Source organism: Prionailurus viverrinus, chromosome A1 (assembly GCF_022837055.1).
Source record: "Prionailurus viverrinus isolate Anna chromosome A1, UM_Priviv_1.0, whole genome shotgun sequence".
In the NCBI taxonomy this organism is placed as follows: domain Eukaryota; kingdom Metazoa; phylum Chordata; class Mammalia; order Carnivora; family Felidae; genus Prionailurus; species Prionailurus viverrinus.
Window position 1 is genome coordinate 145,677,276 of NC_062561.1, and position 17,485 is coordinate 145,694,760.

At 39.5% G+C, this 17,485-nt stretch overlaps 1 protein-coding gene across 1 annotated transcript in view; it reads right to left on the minus strand.

Annotated features, from left to right (window-relative positions):
* The window catches only part of ACOT12 (acyl-CoA thioesterase 12), a 51,369-nt gene extending 34,093 nt beyond the window's left edge, over positions 1-17,276 (minus strand). Inside the window, 2 exon segments of the mRNA XM_047860152.1 lie at positions 7,816-7,885; positions 17,150-17,276. Of these exon segments, the coding sequence (XP_047716108.1) occupies positions 7,816-7,885; positions 17,150-17,276 (197 nt within the window).
* Between the last annotated feature and the right edge of the window lie 209 nt (positions 17,277-17,485).

Genomic DNA, 17,485 nt, shown 5'->3' on the forward strand with positions numbered 1-17,485 from the left:
AGATTTAAAATAAAATAATAAAATTAGAGTCAATCCTCTGGAAAAAAAATAAAGCTTACACAAATCAGGGAAAGAAAAAGAATTGTTTACTGAAATGTTTAAGAAATGTTTACAACTAGTCCTGGCATTAAGCTAAGACTTCAGGATACCGTGATGAACAAGATGGGGCTCCTGACTTCAAGGAGACCGGTCTTCACTTAGGTCACCAGAATGTAAACAGATGAAGTGCAGTGCCATGAAATTTTTCAAAAGAAAAGATCGAGTATTACAAAGATAACCATAAGAAGAAGCTAATTCAGAAAGCTGGGAAAGGAGTCACAGAAGAGGTGACGTTTGAGATGGGTCTTCAAAGATGAGGATTTTGCCAGGTGCAAAGGTTTGAGGCCTTCGTTTCCACTTCTCAGCCACTTGAACCTGGCTATTGCCTCCACATCTCACTTCTGGTCCCTGTCATTTCCTAAAAGCTAAATCCAACATCTCACCTCTTTAATGTCTTTCTTCAGGAGGCTTTCTCTTCCCTTGGATTCCAGACCAGTGTTCTCTTCTCTATCTCAGCTTCCTTCACTGGTTTCTCTTCCTTAATCCATCCCTTCAGGGTCAACATCTCCTAAATTTCTGTCCTTTATCCTATTCTCTTCTCACTACACCCTCTTCTTAGAAGACCTTGTTCTTGTCCATGATTCCGTCATCTCTATTAAAATGATTCTCTAATCTCCATCTTTAGCCTGGACATCATTCTTGAACTCAGAGCCATATTTCCAAATTCTCTCAACAGATTCAACTAATAGTTATGGAGGCTCTACTAGACTTAGTGTTAACAACCTCCACACACATTCCCAATTTAACTTAATCTTCACATCCAGCATATGCAACCAAACCAATTTTCTTTTTTCTTATATTTGTTCCTTTTAAAGTTCCTAGCTCTGTTTGGTAAAGTTTCTAGAAGAGATTTGCAGTAATAGTGCCAGGCAGAGTTAGAGTCTCTCTCCAAAGCTACTATGATACTTTGTACTCATCAACTACTAAAATGTTATGCTTCTCTGTCTCTCAGACTTGGAGTTGGGGTGGGGGTGGGGGCAGAGCAGAAGCCATTTTTCTTGTTTTGTGAACCTGTCCTGCCTTTAAAAGTAGGAGAATTCCAAGAACCTGGTTCTCCACACCAATCTTCCGATACTGAATGTCAAATGAATGGAATAACTGAAATCTCAACTAAATAAAACCAATTTCATAGCATGGCATTCAAGGTCTTCTGTTATGTAGCTCCAGTCCACTGCTGGGCATCACGTCTCTGCAGACCAGGCTCTTCCTGAACACTGTCTGCTCCTTCCCATCTTGGTGCTTAGGTTCTTACAAGTGCCTCATTGTGTGAAGTCCTTTTCCTATTCACCAGAAAAAAAGTCTATGCCTCAGTTAAGGCACACATCAAACGCTACTCCTCTATGGTAAAATTCTCATTGATTTTCTAATCAAAATGTGCACCTTTTAAACTACCCCACAGAATGGAATTTGTATCTCACCCAAGGGCTGCATCCTAGCATGCTGTCTATTCTGATGATTATGTGTTTGTCTGACTCTCACCAGACTGAGTGACCATTGCACTTCAAAATTGTGCCATAATCAAATATTTATGTATCTTACTGAGTCCATTGCAGTATTTTTTGTATAGGCAATAAATACTGAAGAATTTAACTTAAATTAATTTAATTAATTACTTAATATCTGATATGGTTTATAAACAAATACATGGTTTTGTTTAACTTTTTTTTAAATATGAAATTTATTGTCAAATTGGTTTCCATACAACACCCAGTACTCATTCCAACAGGTGCCCTCCTCAAAACCCATCACCCACCCTCCCCTCCCTTCCACCCCCCATCAACCCTCAGTTTGTTCTCAGTTTTTAAGAGTCTCTTATGTTTTGGCTCCCTTCCTCTCTCTCTTTTTTTTTTTCCTTCCCCTCCCCCATGGTCTTCTGTTAAGTTTCTCAGGATCCACCTAAGAGTGAAAGCATATGTTATCTGTCTTTCTCTCTATGACTTATTTCACTTAGCATAACACTCTCCAGTTCCATCCACGTTGCTACAAATGGCCAGATTTCATTCTTTCTCATTGCCAAGTAGTATTCCATTGTGTATATAAACCACAATTTCTTTATCCATTCATCAGTTGATGGACCTTTAGGTTCTTTGCATAATTTGGCTATTGTTGAGGGTGCTGCTATAAACATTGGGGTACAAGTGCCCCTATGCATCAGCATTCCTGTATCCCTTGGGCAAATTCTTAGCAGTGCTATTGCTGGGTCATAGGGTAGGTCTATTTTTAATTTTTTGAGGAACCTCCACACTGTTTTCCAGAGTGGCTATACCAATTTGCATTCCCACCAACAGTGCAAGAGGGTTCCCATTTCTCCACATCCTCTCCAGCATCTAGAGTCTCCCGATTTGTTCATTTTGGCCACTCTGACTGGCGTGAGGTGGTATCTGAGTGTGGTTTTGATTTGTGTTTCCCTGATGAAGAGCGACGTTGAGCATGTTTTCATGTGCCTGTTGGCCATCTAGATGTCTTCTTTAGAGAAGTGTCTTTTCATGTTTTCTGCCCATTTTTTCACTGGATTACTTGTTTTTCGGGTGTGGAGTTTGGTGAGCTCTTTATACATTTTGGATACTAGCCCTTTGTCCGATATGTCGTTTGCAAATATCTTTTCCCATTCCGTTGGTTGCCTTTTAGTTTTGTTGGTTGTTTCCTTGGCAGTGCAGAAGCTTTTTATCTTCATGAGGTCCCAATAGTTCATTTTTGTTTTTAATTCCCTTGTCTTTGGAGATGTGTCAAGTAAGAAATTGCTGCGGCTGAGGTCAGAGAGGTCTTTTCCTGCTTTCTCCTCTAGGGTTTTGATGGTTTCCTGTCTCACATTCAGGTCCTTTATCCATTTTGAGTTTATTTTTGTGAATGGTATAAGAAAGTGGTCTAGTTTCATCCTTCTGCATGTTGCTGTCCAGTTCTCCCAGCACCATTTGTTAAAGAGACTGTCTTTTTTCCATTGGGTATTCTTTCCTGCTTTGTCAAACATTAGTTGGCCACACTTTTGTGGGCCTAGTTCTGGGGTTTCTATTCTATTCCATTGGTCTATGTGTCTGTTTTTGTGCCAATACCATGCTGTCTTGATGATTACAGCTTTGTAGTAAAGGCTAAAGTCTGGGATTGTGACGCCTCCCGCTTTGGTCTTCTTCAAAATTACTTTGGCTATTGGGGGTCTTTTGTGGTTCCATACAAATTTTAGGATTGCTTGTTCTAGCTTTGAGAAGAATGCTGGTGCAATTTTGATTGGGATTGCATTGAATGTGTAGATAGCTTTGGGTAGTATTGACATTTTGACAATATTTATTTTTCCGACACATGAGCACGGAATGTTTTTCCATTTCTTTACATCTTCTTCAATTTCCTTCATAAGCTTTCTATAGTCTTCAGCATACGGATCTTTTACACCTTTGGCTAGATTTATTCCTAGGTATTTTATGCTCCTTGGTGCAATTGTGAATGGGATCAGTTTCTTTATTTGTCTTTCAGTTGCTTCATTATTAGTGTATAAGAATGCAACTGATTTCTGTACATTGATTTTGTATCCTGCGACTTTGCTGAAGTCATGTATCAGTTCTAGCAGACTTTTGGTGGAGTCTATCGGGTTCTCCATGCATAATATCATGACATCTGCAAAAAGTGAACGCTTGACATCATCATTGCCAATTTTGATGCCTTTGATTTCCTTTTGTTGTCTGATTGCTGATGCTAGCACTTCCAACACCATGTTAAACAACAGCGGTGAGAGTGGACATCCCTGTCATGTTCCTGATCTCAGGGGGAAAGCTCTCAGTTTTTCCCCATTGAGGATATTAGCTGTGGGCTTTTCATAAATGGCTTTTATGATGTTTAAGGATGTTCCTTCTATCCTGACTTTCTCGAGGGTTTTTATTAAGAAAGGGTGCTGAATTTTGTCAAATGCTTTTTCTGCATCGATTGACAGGATCATATGGTTCTTTTCTTTTATTAATGTGATGTATCACATTGATTAATTTGCAAATGTTGAACCAGCCCTGCATCTGTCTGGGCTACTTGCACACTGCCAGGCTTATGGTGCTGCTTTGATGGGATCTGGTGTATTAGCCAGGGTGGATCTTCAAGGTGCACAGGGGTGGGAGGGGCAGACTCAGCTCGCTTTGCCTTTGGTGGTCTGCTTCGGGAGGGGCCCTGTGGCACTGGGAGGTAGGCAGATCTGTTGGAGGGATGGATCCACAGAAGCACAGCGTTGGGTGTTTGTGCAGTGCAAACAAGTTCCATGAGGGGAACTGGTTCCCTTTGGAGTTTGGCTGGGGGATGGGCGAGGGAGATGGCACTGGCCAGCACCTTTGTTCCCAACCAAGCTGAGCTCTGTCTTCCAGGGCTCAACACCTCTCCCTCCCAGTGTCCTCTCGCCCTCCCGCTCTCCAAGCAGAGCTGTTGACTTTTAACATTTCAGATGTTAAGTCCCGCTGGCTGTCAGAACTCACGCAGTCCGGCCCCTCAGCTTTTGCAAGTCAGACTCGGGGACTCTGCCTTGCCGGGCAGGCTGCCCTCCACTGCCCCGGCTCCATCCTACCAGTCCGTGTAGCGCGCACTGCCTTGCCGCCCTTCTTACCCTCTTCCGTGGGCCTCTTATCTACGCTTGGCTCCAGAGAGTCCTTTTGCCTAGTCTTCTGGCGTTTTTCTGGGTTATTTAGGCAGATGTGGGTGGAATCTAAGTGATCAGCAGGACGTGGTGAGCCCAGTGTCCTTGTACGCCACCATCTTCTCCCAATCCATCAATATATGGTTTTCTGTAGGTAGCTTTCAATTTTCTCTTTTTATGATTCAGGTCCCATGTAAAAAATAGAAGAAGGCCCCTTTCCATGATGTTAGTGGCCACAAATCCTTTTTGATAACACCAACAGAAAATGGCATAAAAAAACTAACCCATATTTCAGTGATGAGATTGCTAGTTAAGTGTAAGTTACAGAATTTAAGTTTGGAAAGTACGTGATAGATACATTATTACAATACACTTTTGGAACTCCTAAATTAATAATGGCACTTCATCTAGTCTTAAGTAAGTTTGGGTTTATAGTAATTTGTAATTTTGCTGATATACAAACACCTATCAATTTCTTCTACTTCAAGGAAAATCACATAGCTAGTATGTGAGCTTAGTCAGTGGGTCTCTATCTGCATCTACAAGACTCTAGAATGTCTAGAGCTCTTTCAGTGACACTGCAGCTGCCTGTGAGAACAATCATTGAGAAGTGTTCAGTAAAAGTTGTTGATCACAAAAGCAGAAGCAGTGGGTTGGGAAAAGCACTGGATTAAGCATAAGGAAATCCAGACTCTAAGCACCCTCTGTCTCCTGGCTTGCTTGGGGAATTAGGCCTCAGTTTCTTGTTGTTACAAAGAGAAAGCTGGGCTGACCTATAAAGGTCTCTCCATGTCTATGATTCTAATTTCTACCAAAAATTTCTTCTGTATCAGCTTTGAAGAAGTGATTTTTTAACGCATGTGGTTTCATTTAACTTAATTTTGCTTGTATCTAAATAAATAAATGCCAAACAGGTAAATGTAAATAGTAAGGTTGGGGAGATAAACTGAGTATCTCATTGGACAAGACTACTTAGGGCTTGAAAACAATGCCAATTACCCCCATGGTCCTTGAGAACCATCCAAGACCGGAAACAGATGACTTTCTCTCTTCCTTTTCCTTTTAAGTTATGTTCATGTCTTCAAGGATCAAGATATTCAGGGAAAAACAAAAACAAAACCAGAGATACAAACATAAAAACATATAATCCTCCTTAAAAAAAACATATAATGCTAATTTATTACAGTTATTAGTATAAACTATTTATTTTTTAAATGTTTACATTTATTTATTTTGAGACAGAGAGAGACAGCACGAGAGGGACAGATGGGGAGAGGGAGAGAGAAAGAATCCCAAGCAGGCTCCCTGCTGTCAGCATAGAGCCTCATGTGGGGCTCAACCCCACAAACGAGAAGATCATGACCTGAACCGAAATCCAGAGTCAAACACTCAACCAACTGAGCCGCCCAGACACCCCTAGTATAAACTCTTTAAAAAACAAATAATTCTTAATTCTGTCCACTGGAAAAAAATCTAGAAACAATGACCAACCCTATATAAATGAGCACATTTTCTGCCCAAATTGTGATCTCTACTTACAATTTCTTTTGAAGAAATGTATGACTAAGTTTTTGTAAGGAAATGTAAAAGATGAGCCCATCTTGTCAGAATTGAAATGCATCAAATATGTTAAAATCCGTGGGCTTACAATGACACTAAATAAAGAGAAAGAATTAAGCTTGTCTTTCCTAGACAAACTTTACTTAAGGGTAACCAAGTAATTAATGAGATAACAAGTCTCTCTACACAAATACTTCAGAAAATAAATGAAGAACAAATGATAGTATTAGCACATTACCATTCTGCCAATATGTAATGAAATAATGGTTCTAAGTAATGATCATTAGACATTACGTGCTCTTGACAAGAACTAATTTTACCAAAATATCAAACCTTCATCTGACCAATTTTTAGATGTAACTATCATTGTATAAGAAATACAAAGGGTGGGTGAACAGGTTAAACAGGGATACAATGAGCAAATACAAAATGTAAACTCTACAGAACAAATGACCAGGTTTCTTTAAAAAAAAAAAAAAACTAGGAGAAAGGAAAGAAGAGAAATTTTATGTTAAAAGCCCTATCAACCATATTCAATCCTGATTCAAGAAACCAATGGTTTAATTTTTTAAAAAATATCTTTTGAGGTCATTGGGAATGATTTCTGTTAATGGTATTGTTATTATATTATTATGTTTTCTAAAAGAGTCCTTATCATATAGAAATATATAATGAAATATTCATAAGTGATGCCTGGGATTTCCTTTCACAATAATCTAGGTGTGTGGGGAAGTATGGAGAAGTAGTGATAAAACAAGAGTTTCCATGAGCTTATTATTATTGTAGTTAGGTGATGGTCCTTGGGGATATACTGTACTCTTCTATTTTTGTATATGTTTGAAACATTTGTTAATCTTGAAATTTTCTACAATAGGAGATGGCAAAGCACATAAACGCTCTCACACATTAAATGTTTTTCATAATTTAACATTTGTATTCACATGAATTAACGTTCACTCAACAACTTAATGATGAAATTCACCATCATGGATACTCTTATTATCATTAATTATTCTTCTTGTAGAGGAAGGGGCCATTAAGAATCAGCTTTTAGGGGCGCCTGGGTGGCGCAGTCGGTTAAGCGTCCGACTTCAGCCAGGTCACGATCTCGTGGTCCGTGAGTTCGAGCCCCGCGTCAGGCTCTGGGCTGATCGCTCAGAGCCTGGAGCCTGTTTCCGATTCTGTGTCTCCCTCTCTCTCTGCCCCTCCCCTGTTCATGCTCTGTCTCTCTCTGTCCCCCCAAAAATAAATAAACGTTGAAAAAAAAATTAAAAAAAAAAAAGAATCAGCTTTTAGAAATCCAGCTCTGCCTCATACCAGAATGCATCTATTTGGAGAGCTATTTCTCAATAAAATCAGGACTATGAATTTCTACTTCAAAGTGTTTACTAAAAGTAGGTCTTGCAATTACTATTTTATTGATTTACATTAGGTCAAATATTTAATTAACAAATTGGATCATTGACTCCAAATAAACAAGCATAGGTAATGCAAATATATGTTGTAAATGAGCCAAAAAGCCCAGGAGAAAGGTGTGATAGAGCAATACCACTTACCTAGCTGTCTCCTCAAATTGTATGTCATCCACTGAGGCTGTAACACAGGAAATCCCAGCATGCTTTTCAGCTTCAAAAACAGGCAAAAATGTGTTAATTAATAGTTATGTTTAAATATTTCAGCATAAGGGAAAAGAATAAAAGTTAAATGGATGTATTCTAGTAACTCATCCTCTGGTTCAGTGAAGTACCACTATGCCCACACTTAGAGATGACCTGGATCAATGACAGTTCTTTTGATCTGTAAGTTGTACTTCTACTGAATGGAAATTATTGTACTGTCTTTGATTTGAAATTCAAAACCGATACCTAGTATATCTAGCTATTTAAATAGCAATTTTATTAAGTTAGTACCAACTTTAAATATTTTGTTAGATATGACCCTTCTTTTGTTTTAAAAACAATTCATCAAAGCTGTATCCATTATCCCACATAACCAGAAGCTGATTATATTTAGACCACTTAACAAGTATAAGTACTGAATAGTATAGGAGACACTGACATCAGACCCCAAATTGGAGAGCAACTTCTCTTGAGTAGCAGAGAAATATTCAGCATCTATTAGGTATTTAGTCAATATTTATTGTTCATTATTACCAAATTCTGTATGCAGTAATTATGTTGGAGAGGAGAATATTTAAATAGGGTATAAAGAGATTAGGGAAGAACCCTAGCTATCCATATTCCATGCCTGCATTTAATTTGTTGAGATATTTTTTGATTGTTGATTTTGCTTTATATAAAAATATCATAACTTAATCTCTTTAGGAAAAATGTTGACATGTGCTTCTGTCAGAATTTGATTTTGACGAACATTCAGTTAAAACCCAAATAGACTGCACCGGCTTTTTAAGTGCTTTGAACCTCATTTTAATTTTGGAGACTTCACTCTTTATTCTTCACACTTTTAGAGACATGAAAAAGAAAGACAGCGAATTATACTAAAGTTGTATTCTTTGTGTGGATTACTTTAACTACAATATTACTTGATAGTGCCAGGTAAAGAGACATGGGGAAATACTCCAGAGAGTAGCTATTTAGAACACTCCTCTCTATAATCTAATTCGTAGAAAATTGTACATTCTGGTTTTTAAGTTGGAGATAACTAGCTGTTCTTCCAAACATGCACATAATACAAACTGAGTTACCAGAAAACTAACCATAGTTAGTGTGTGATTGATGGAGAGGGAATGACTGCCTTCCCAGCTATAAAGTTCAATGAGAGGAAGGGAATGTAAAAGTACCAGACTCTAGAAATACTCAAGAGGGGCTCAATTGAATTCAGTGTATCAAACATTTGTTAAATTCCTACTGATTTCCCAATACTGAGAAGTCAGTGTTATCTCTTAATAAGTCTGCTCAGTGGCAATTAGAGAGCCAGCTACAGTAGATGCCATTTTAGAGCTTAAGATTTCCAGAGAACTACCAGATCCTTGCAAATACAGGCTGTAAGACATTCACTAAGGAGTACCTAATAGACATTCATTCCAGTTACCTGAGAGAACAGGATGTTGAGTTTATTAAACTATTCTTGTTAATAAAATGTTACCATGTATGCCAATATGAATAACCAGTTTTGAATGATTTAAATGATAACTAAAGTGCAATAATCAATAAGACTAATTTTTTTTTATTTTTATATATTTTGATTGTATATATCGAATATCTATTATGTATATACAGTACTATACTAGATTGCATTAGGGATCATGAACAAATATTATCATAATAATAGTTGCCATTTATTAAGCATTTATTATTGACCAGGCACTGAACTAAGTATTTATGCATGTCAATTACATGAGGTTGGTACTATTACTAGTTTCATTTTACAAACGAGGAAATCCAGGCTTGGAAAGATTGAATACAATGTTCTAAATAGTGATTTTGACTACAGAAGCAATAGGAACTCTCAGAAAAGACCAACCAAGGAACACTCTTCAGAGAAGTGCTTAGCTAAAGATGGGCTTCAGATGCTTAACAGCCATGGTTTACGCTATAGACTTTTAAGGGTCATGAAGTTAAAAATAGAAATATAGGGAACCAACATATGATTACAATTTTTATGTGTGATTATATGCAGTTGTTTTTTTTACAAGTGTGTCAGATATTAATTTAACAGGACCAGCTTGGGGCGCCTGGGTGGCGCAGTCGGTTAAGCGACCGACTTCAGCCAGGTCACCATCTCGAGGTCCGTGAGTTCGAGCCCCGCGTCAGGCTCTGGGCTGATGGCTCAGAGCCTGGAGCCTGTTTCCGATTCTGTGTCTCCCTCTCTCTCTGCCCCTCCCCCGTTCATGCTCTGTCTCTCTCTGTCCCCAAAATAAATAAATGTTGAAAAAAAAAATTAAAAAAAAAACAGGACCAGCTTGCTCTGGTTCTTGATTTTGATTGTCTTTCATACAGTGTGCTAATCAAAGTGGAGAAACTCTAAAGCTATTACTGATTTCCTGGGGGAAACAGAGAAGCTGGAAACAGTAGCAGACTAGGTAAGTGGTTGTAATCCAGGTATGAGATGATGACTGATTAAAATGGTGGCATCTCCATTCATTCATTCCTTTAACTAATATTGACTGAATACCTGTGCTGTTGTTAGCCTCTATGTAAGGTGATGGAAATGTAAAACAGCCATGATCTCTGTTCTCTTGGAGACTAGTGGAAGCCATGGATTAATTAAAGGAATAAATAACAAAATGAATTAAGTGCCCTGAAGAAAACATCAATTTTATGGGAGTCATAACATGAGAAACTAGACCTAGGGAGGATGTCAGGGCAGATGTCCAAGTGGAGGGGATGCTTCAGCTGACATGTGAAGGATGAGTAGGATAAAAATAGATGTGTTGAGGAGGAAGAAGAGAGAAAAGGAGAGCACACTGAGCAAAAGGAACTGCAAAGATCCTGATCAAAGTCTTTAAGGATAAAATGCAGAAAGCAAGAAGGAGAGCTGGTACGGTAAGGCTGAAGGGTCGGCTGAGAATGGACTATGCACAGGGCCTTGAAGCTCTTGGTTGACAGTTTTATAATTATTATTGAAGATATTGGTTCACTGTCTTATGGATTCCATTGTTTCTGATGAGGTCATAAGTAATTCTAACCAGTGTTCTCCTATGTATAGCACAGTGTTTTTCTCTGCCAGCTTTTAAGATTTTCTTTTCATCATAGTTTGCTTGTGATAGATGTGAGGTTTTTTTTGTTTTGTGTTTGTATTAATCTTGCTTGGTGTCCTATGATCTCGAATCTGTAAATGTATGTCTTTCACCACATATGAAAAATTTCAGCTACTATTTCTTTAAATGTTTGTTTTATGCCTCAGACTTTCTCTCATTTCTTTTGGGGCTTCTTTTACATGTATGTTATACTTTTTGAAGTGGTTTTGATATATCTGTTCACTTGTTCATTTTTTAAATTCATCTTTTCCCTTTTCTTCAGACTTAATAATTTTTATTGTCCATCTTTATGTTCACTTACTCTCCTCCAATCAGCTGTTAAGCCTATCCAGTGAATTTTTAAATTTCAGATACTGTAATTTTCAGTTTGGGAATTTTCATTTGGTTCTTTTTTTACTTTCTACTTCTCTCTTGAGACTTACTATCTTTTCATTCTTTATGATGATTTTTATTTTATGATGAGTTTTTATTACATCCTCAAGCATACTTATTATAGCTGCTATAGAATAATGGATGCTTAATTCTTTTTTTATTTTTTTTTTATTTTTTTTTATTTTTTTATTTTTTTTTATTTTTTTTTTATTTTTTTTTTTCTGAAATTTATTGACAAATTGGTTTCCATACAACACCCAGTGCTCATCCCAAAAGGTGCCCTCCTCAATACCCATCACCCACCCTCTCCTCCCTCCCACCCCCCATCAACCCTCAGTTTGTTCTCAGTTTTTAACAGTCTCTTATGCTTTGGCTCTCTCCCTTTCTAACCTCTTTTTTTTTTTTTTTCCTTCCCCTCCCCCATGGGTTCCTGTTAAGTTTCTCAGGATCCACATAAGAGTGAGACCATATGGTATCTGTCTTTCTCTGTATGGCTTATTTCACTTAGCATCACACTCTCCAGTTCCATCCACGTTGCTACAAAAGGCCATATTTCATTTTTTCTCATTGCCATGTAATATTCCATTGTGTATATAAACCACAATTTCTTTATCCATTCATCAGTTGATGGACATTTAGGCTCTTTCCATAATTTGGCTATTGTTGAGAGTGCTGCTATGAACATTGGGGTACAAGTGGCCCTATGCATCAGTGCTCCTGTATCCCTTGGATAAATTCCTAGCAGTGCTATTGCTGGGTCATAGGGTAGGTCTATTTTTAATTTTCTGAGGAACCTCCACACTGCTTTCCAGAGCGGCTATACCAATTTGCATTCCCACCAACAGTGCAAGAGGGTTCCCGTTTCTCCACATCCTCTCCAGCATCTATAGTCTCCTGATTTGTTCATTTTGGCCACTCTGACTGGCGTGAGGTGATACCTGAGTGTGGTTTTGATTTGTATTTCCCTGATAAGGAGCGACGCTGAACATCTTTTCATGTGTCTGTTGGCCATCCGGATGTCTTCTTTAGAGAAGTGTCTATTCATGTTTTCTGCCCATTTCTTCACTGGGTTATTTGTTTTTCGGGTGTGGAGTTTGGTGAGCTCTTTATAGATTTTGGATACTAGCCCTTTGTCCGATATGTCATTTGCAAATATCTTTTCCCATTCCGTTGGTTGCCTTTTAGTTTTGTTGGTTGTTTCCTTTGCTGTGCAGAAGCTTTTTATCTTCATAAGGTCCCAGTAATTCACTTTTGCTTTTAATTCCCTTGCCTTTGGGGATGTGTCGAGTAAGAGATTGCTACGGCTGAGGTCAGAGAGGTCTTTTCCTGCTTTCTCCTCTAAGGTTTTGATGGTTTCCTGTCTCACATTTAGGTCCTTTATCCATTTTGAGTTTATTTTTGTGAATGGTGTGAGAAAGTGGTCTAGTTTCAACCTTCTGCATGTTGCTGTCCAGTTCTCCCAGCACCATTTGTTAAAGAGGCTGTCTTTTTTCCATTGGATGTTCTTTCCTGCTTTGTCAAAGATGAGTTGGCCATACGTTTGTGGGTCTAGTTCTGGGGTTTCTATTCTATTCCATTGGTCTATGTGTCTGTTTTGGTGCCAATACCATGCTGTCTTGATGATGACAGCTTTGTAGTAGAGGCTAAAGTCTGGGATTGTGATGCCTCCTGCTTTGGTCTTCTTCTTCAAAATTCCTTTGGCTATTCGGGGCCTTTTGTGGTTCCATATGAATTTTAGGATTGCTTGTTCTAGTTTCGAGAAGAATGCTGGTGCAATTTTGATTGGGATTGCATTGAATGTGTAGATAGCTTTGGGTAGTATTGACATTTTGACAATATTTATTTTTCCAATCCATGAGCAGGGAATGTCTTTCCATTTCTTTAAATCTTCTTCAATTTCCTTCAGAAGCTTTCTATAGTTTTCAGCATACAGATCCTTTACATCTTTGGTTAGATTTATTCCTAGGTATTTTATGCTTCTTGGTGCAATTGTGAATGGGATCAGTTTCTTTATTTGTCTTTCTGTTGCTTCATTGTTAGTGTATAAGAATGCAACTGATTTCTGTACATTGATTTTGTAGCCTGCAACTTTGCTGAATTCCTGTATCAGTTCTAGCAGACTTTTGGTGGAGTCTATCGGATTTTCCATGTATAATATCATGTCATCTGCAAAAAGCGAAAGCTTGACTTCATCTTTGCCAATTTTGATGCCTTTGATTTCCTTTTGTTGTCTGATTGCTGATGCTAGAACTTCCAGCACTATGTTAAACAGCAGCGGTGAGAGTGGGCAATGGATGCTTAATTCTAACACTCGGATCATCGAGGCTTGATCACCATTATCTTTTCACTTAAGAATGCATCATATTTTCCTGTTTCTTTGTATATAAAGTAATTTTGGACTATATCCTAGCCATGGTGAGTGATACATTGTAGAAATTATGGGTTCTTACATGTTTCTCTAAACAGTATTGTTTTGTTTTGTTTTGTTTTTCCAAGTAAGTACTTAACTAAATTCCCACTATAAAACTCTATCTCCCTAGAGGTTGTAACAGCCCTTTCCCAATTCTTTTGGCATCATCTAGCAAGGCTGGAGTTTCTTCTATGCATGCATGATTCAAGCTTCACCAGAGATTTGAGCCAAAAATATAGATAGATTATACAGCTCTGCCTCTTCAGTTCTCTCCTCTCTTGAAACTTCCTCCTCACATTTAAGTAGCTGTGTTTTCCCCAAATCCTATAGCTCTTCAAATCAGCAAGTCTGTGGGTTTTCCATCAAAAATTTAGCTGGGAGCAGAATAAAGGTCTTTCTTCAGGCTTAAAGGCATTAAAAAACTAAAACAAAACATAGAAAGTTAGCTAGTACCATTCTCTTCTTCCAAGTGTTGACTTCCAAGTGTTTAAATCTGCTTTTTTTCACCTGTCAGTTGCCCATAAGTAGGTTTTATTTACTGTTTTATCCAGAGTTTATAGCAGTTATCTATGTGCCTTTTTTTTTTCTAATAGGAGATACTTACTATGCCAGAAGAGGAATGCTTGTAACTCTTGATAAAGAAGACGGGGGGGAAGATAAACAACAATGATATGGTCAGATTAGCACCTTCAAAAAATATTTTAGATGTAGTGTGGAGAGGACACCAGAATGAATGGAGATGATCAGTTTAGAAACCACTGCTGAAGTTCCTATGAAGGATGATGATAGGTTGGCCTAGGTGGTGGCAGTGGAGCCACAGCAAGGTGGTTGGGTTTGAGTGATTTCTTTAAGGTAACACTGATAGGACTTAGTTCATGGGTTGAGTATGTGGAGGGGGAAGCAAGGTAGACAGAGGTATCAAGAAGGGATGACTCCTAGATTTTTGACTTGTGTTACTGGATGGACTGCATGCCATTCCTAAGAGAGTGAATCCTGGACAAGATTCAGAAATGCAATAGAGAAAAGGGTGAGTTTGTGATATTTCAAAATAAGAAATGTATACAGAGGGTGGAGAATGACTCAGAAATGGTTTCATTCCTCTAGGCTTAAGGAACGACTATAAAAATGGGACTACTGACAGAAATGAGGTTTAATGCCAAAATGATAGTGAACATATTTAATCTTTATTTAAATATTGAGAAGATCTTTTGGAATCTAGCAGTGTCTGGGTGTCACAGAAGAGCCTTAGGTCTATGGCTGGGATCATTATTTATCATAGTAATGGGCCTGTGGAAAAGTGCTGGTCAACAAGGAACTCTGGCTGGGAAAATGCCAGGAAAACCAGTTTTTGTACTACTCTTATCAAAGAAAGGACAGCACTATGGCGGAGCATTTCTCTGCCACAGATTCTGTTGCACCTTGACTAAATAACGTCCCTTGCTTATGTGGTGCTTCTCACCATAGAGTGTTTAACACAGGTATTTCCATGTTTCCAAACTAACTTTATCATAAAGGTTTCTTTAATGTTGTATTATTAGCAACAGAGCTATTAATCCAAAGCAGTTGGTTATCAAATGAATCAGTCTATGGCCTGAGTTTCCAAAGATGTAAAAAGGCAGACACTTTTCTGACAATTGCAGCACAGCAATTGTTTATCTTTTACAGGACAGAAGCACAAAATGATCAATTCATTATTCACATAATGTATTCAGTTGCCTTGGCAATAGGCATCATTTTTATTAGCAACCTCAGTGATTTTTACACTTGTTTCCCTTAGATGTGAATTAATTTTACATTTATTCTTCCATTATTTATGTTATTATAATCAACCTCAAGTACTAATAAAAACTGTTAAGAGAGAAACCAAACAGACCTATCAACAAACAGAAAGCAAACAAACAGATTGGCATGAATATGTGACTAAATTTTGGGGGCTGTTAACACACAGGGGATTAGAAACTCTGTTGCTACTCAGTGAGAAAAGCGGGGTTCTGTCATCATCTGAACATTACTTTTGTCCTTTGTAAAATAAGAGTCCTAAGAAACATGATCTTAAGCTCCTTCCAGCTTTAGTTTTTAATCTTAACATATTTTCCTTCACAATATACCTTTGCCGGGTCTGTTCCTGCGTTATGCAAAGCCTGACTTCATTTCAGAAATGAGATTCCAAGTTTTGGACCCATTCATCACCAACCTACCTATCCATGAAAGCAGAGGTTTTTGTTTAGTGCTTACTAAGCACTGGAGAACTAACTTTAGCTTACATGCGAATTGGCCAGGTAGAAAATAAAGAGGTGAAGAGATCAACACACAAAATAATTACAGATTGTGCTAAGCAGTAGGAAGGAAATAAAAAAGGGCATTCTGCTAAAACTGCTGGAAGAGTACAAATGTAAACAAGTGGTCAAGAAAGACTTCTCTGAGGAAAGGCTGTTTAAGCTGAGATGTAATGCATGGAAAGGGCAAAAGAAGGTCATAATGGTAAAATGAGAAGCAGGTGCAAAGGTCCTGAGAGGAGACCAAATAAGGTGTGGTAGCAACAAACTGAATGCAGAAGCAGATATAAGAAAGGAGTAATCTATCAAACTAGATAGTAAAGAGATTTGCAAAAATGTAAACCAAGAGCATGCCTTTAAGCATAGTTTTATTACTGGTGAAAATAGTTATTTTTTCAATAAAATTATGTCATGGGTTTATTCTTGTTCTTTTAAAATGAATTCATTTTAAAAGATTTTGAGGGTCTCCTGGGTGGCTCAGTCAGTAGGGCATCTAAGTTCGTCTCAGGTCATGACCTCAGGGTTGCTGAGTTTGAGCCCATCATCAGGCTCACTGCTGTCAGCCCAGAGCCCGCTTGGGATCCTCTGCCGCCCCCCCCCCCCCCCCACCTCTCTCTGCTGCCCCAACCCAGCTTGTGCCCTCTCAAAAAATAAATATTTTAAAAAATAACAAAAGATTTCGGTGATGGTCAATATCAACAAAATAACCCACATAAACAAAAGTGCGGGGTCCTCACTTACCTAATGGGGTAAAGGAGTCCTGAGGCTGAAAGGTTTGAGAATCACTGGTCTAGGTCATTCCCGGTGTTGGATGAACTATCGCAACCGTTAGGGTCCCCAACTACTCACAGCTGGAAATACCCTCTCCTTGCCTCTCTCTCCTCACGGACCCCGGGTCCAGGAATGGTGAGGACTGGGGCGCCAAGCGTCTGCTTCCGTACTGGGGTGGGTCGGCCTGCACCCCTGGCCTCGGGATCCTCTCATGTCCCGACCCCCACCACCCCACAACCCGGTATCCAAGCCGGCCGCCACCCCCGCCACGCCGGCCTTCCGCGCTCCCCTCCCGCCCCCTCCCCCCCCCCGCCCAGCGTCCCTCCGCGTCGGCCCCCTACCAGCCAGGCAGGCGGTGGCGTCGATCCACTTGAGAAGCTGCCCGGCGCTCAGCTCGCCGCGCGGGTTGGCGTGCGCGGGCTGGATGGCCTGGCTCATGCGCACCTCGGCGGGCTCGGGGCGCTCCATAGCCGGGCCCGCCGCGAAGCCCCTGGGCTGAGGGCGTCGGGCCGAGCAGGTCAGCGCAGAAACCACGCTCGCTCCGCAGGGCACCGGCGCCGCAGCCCTGGGCCCGAGCCCCGCGCTCCGCGGGCCGCCAGGGCCCGTCCGGTGCACTGGCACGTGGGATTCGAGGTGCCGGGAATATCGCGAGGAGCGGGAAAGAGATCTCTCTTGGG